The 2,511-nt window shown below is 40.8% G+C and overlaps 1 protein-coding gene across 1 annotated transcript; it reads right to left on the reverse strand.

Annotated features, from left to right (window-relative positions):
- Positions 1-221: 221 nt before the first annotated feature.
- Positions 222-1,719, reverse strand: LOC131858991 (uncharacterized). The gene is made up of 2 exons (XM_059212500.1): positions 1,597-1,719; positions 222-701 (listed from the first exon to the last, which is right to left on the reverse strand). The coding sequence occupies exons 1-2, from the start codon at positions 1,717-1,719 to the stop codon at positions 222-224; spliced, it is 603 nt and encodes a 200-aa protein (XP_059068483.1).
- Positions 1,720-2,511: the final 792 nt, after the last annotated feature.

Here is a 2,511-nt window from a genome sequence, read left to right on the forward strand (position 1 = left end):
AACTCCCATTCCAAATAAATATTATGGGATCCGCGCATTTCTCTCTTAACTGCCATCACATACTTCGATCTGCCAGAAGTATGACTAACTCGTACCTGTCACTGCTACTTTCTATAGACTGGGAATCACAAGGAGCCAAAACACAGTTCTAATTTCCCTTTTATCACTCAACTATGCCACCTATGTTCCAGTTCACAAGAGGCATTAACATCAATCAACGTCTAACCAACCCCCATACGAGTCAAATCTGGGATCTCATTTAGAATGGCTTCCAAAACTACTTTGTCTATAACCTCTTTGTTGAATATGATTGTACTAAGATCCTTATCAATCCCAACATTGGCCAAAAGATCAGCCACCTTATTTCCTTCCCTAAAAGTTTGTTTGAGTTCAAAAGAGTTAATAGATCCCAGAAGCTTATTAATATAAGGTATCCACTTACCTAGTTTCCAATTTTGAAAGCTAGATTTTGAAATATCGTTAACGATAATCTGTGAGTCTCCTTCAATAATGACTTTGTCATACCCTTTCTGAACACATAAGTCCAATCCAGCCACCACTGCCCTTATCTCTGCTTCATTATTTGTGGCAAATCCCGAACTCCCAAGCAAGCCTCCCATCAATTCTCCAGAGGAATCTCTAATGACTGCACGAATACCTGAAATCCTAGGATTCCCTCTGCTCGCTCCATCAAAATTCAGCTTCACCCAATCACATTATGGAGGAATCCATCTAACTAGATTCCTATTGGTTTTGGGAACTGGAGGGCACCCCTAACCCCAGTCCTTGAGCGACCAATTGCGTTCCATATCCCTGTCCCAACTGCAATACCTAAATTATTTAACTTTGGGGGGCTTGCCATTAATCACTTCTTCAATTGCCACATTGATTTTGAAAATCATCTCCTCCAATGAAAGACAAGATTCTCTGAATATCCTCCTGTTCCTCTCCTTCCAGATGTGCCAAACTAACAAAGAAGGGGTAATCAACCACAATCCACTCCACTTCAAATGGCCTACTATACGCCATGCAAGAAGGAAATCTTTAAGGAGCTCATTTTTAACCAAAAAGAACTACAATTTATCCACAAACCAAGCATGCATCCATGAAGGGACAATGAAAGAGTAAATGATTAGTTGTCTCTTCACTCCCTTTACACATAACACACCAACTCGGTCCTAAATTCCCAATATGCTTCAATCTATCACCAATCAAAATTTTGCCATGTAGTGAAATCCACATAAAGGCCCCAGCTTTAGGAAGACCAATGTTGTTCCAACAAAGATAATAAGGCCACTTACTTCCTCTCAATCTGTGACGTTGAATCTCGTACCCCAATTTCAGACTATACTTACCCGATTTGGAGGCACACCAAAATATGGTGTCCTCTTGTTCCGACTACAAGACACATCTATTTTTTAGAAGATCTGCCAAATTCAAACACAACATTCTCTCCAATATCAATAGCTTTCCACCCCAACACCCCACCATTACTCAAGCTGACATCAACATAATCTTTAACAAAAAGGTCAACCTTGCTTTCAACCTCTTTGACCCAATCCTATTCTGCAAATAAGTCACCAAGCACCTGCTCACCTTCCCATGAGTCGCTCCAGAACATAGCCATATGGCCATTGCCAATGCACCAAGAAATATGATCGGTAATGATGTTCCTGCAGTCCCACAAGAAATTCCAAGTCGAATAACCTCTAGCAGCATCGGCTATGGTAAGGATGAGATTCGGATTCTCCAAATCTAAATATTTCCTCCTTTAGAGTCTACACCATAACTTGTTCAGATGTTCATACATTTCCAAGTCAATTTCATCCCCAACGCAAGGTTTTGAAGTTCCATCTTCCTCAGCCCTGCTCCACCTTCTTCCTTGAGAAGGTACATGGTATCCTAGTTGATTAGGGGAATCTTCCTCTGATCTTTGGCACCTTCCCACAAATTTCTTGAGCAAACCATCCAACTTCCTCCTAGCCACATGTGACATCTTGAAACAGACAATATTGTAAATTGGAATAGCCAAGAGGACAACTCTGATCATAGTCAAATGTACAGCTTGTGAGAGCCATCTGTTCTTCCACTTATTAGACTTCAATTACCACGAATGAATCACAACTTCCCAGATATGAATCTGCTTGCAACTAGAGCTAATCCGAACCCCTAAGTATTTGATGGGGAACACCCCAATTTTAAACTCCAGGAAGTTTGCAATTTTGGTTTGAAGAGGTTTGTTGGTGTTGAAGAAGAAGACCTATGATTTTTCCATGTTCATCGCCTGTCCCGAAGCTTGAGTGTAAATATCCAAGACATTCTTGATTTCCTTCACTTTTTTCATGGAAGCTTCACCAAACAAAATCGTGTCATCTGCGAATTGTGAATGTGTGATGGCCTCGAAATCTTCATGCACCCGGATGCCTTTCCAATAACCTTCACTATTTCTCCTTTTGATGAAATTTCCCAACACCTCTGTCATTAGGACAAACAGAGAAGGGGAAAGAGGAT

Source organism: Cryptomeria japonica, chromosome 2 (assembly GCF_030272615.1).
Source record: "Cryptomeria japonica chromosome 2, Sugi_1.0, whole genome shotgun sequence".
Lineage (NCBI taxonomy): Eukaryota > Viridiplantae > Streptophyta > Pinopsida > Cupressales > Cupressaceae > Cryptomeria > Cryptomeria japonica.

Bases quoted from the DNA above. Each gene is read 5' to 3' on its own strand.
- LOC131858991 (XM_059212500.1), bottom strand. From the start codon at position 1,719: ATGCTGCTAGAGGTTATTCGACTTGGAATTTCTTGTGGGACTGCAGGA. The intron at 702-1,596 runs GTGAGCAGGTGC...GATTGGGTGAAG, and splicing joins CTGGAGCGACTCATGGGAAG to CTGAATTTTGATGGAGCGAG.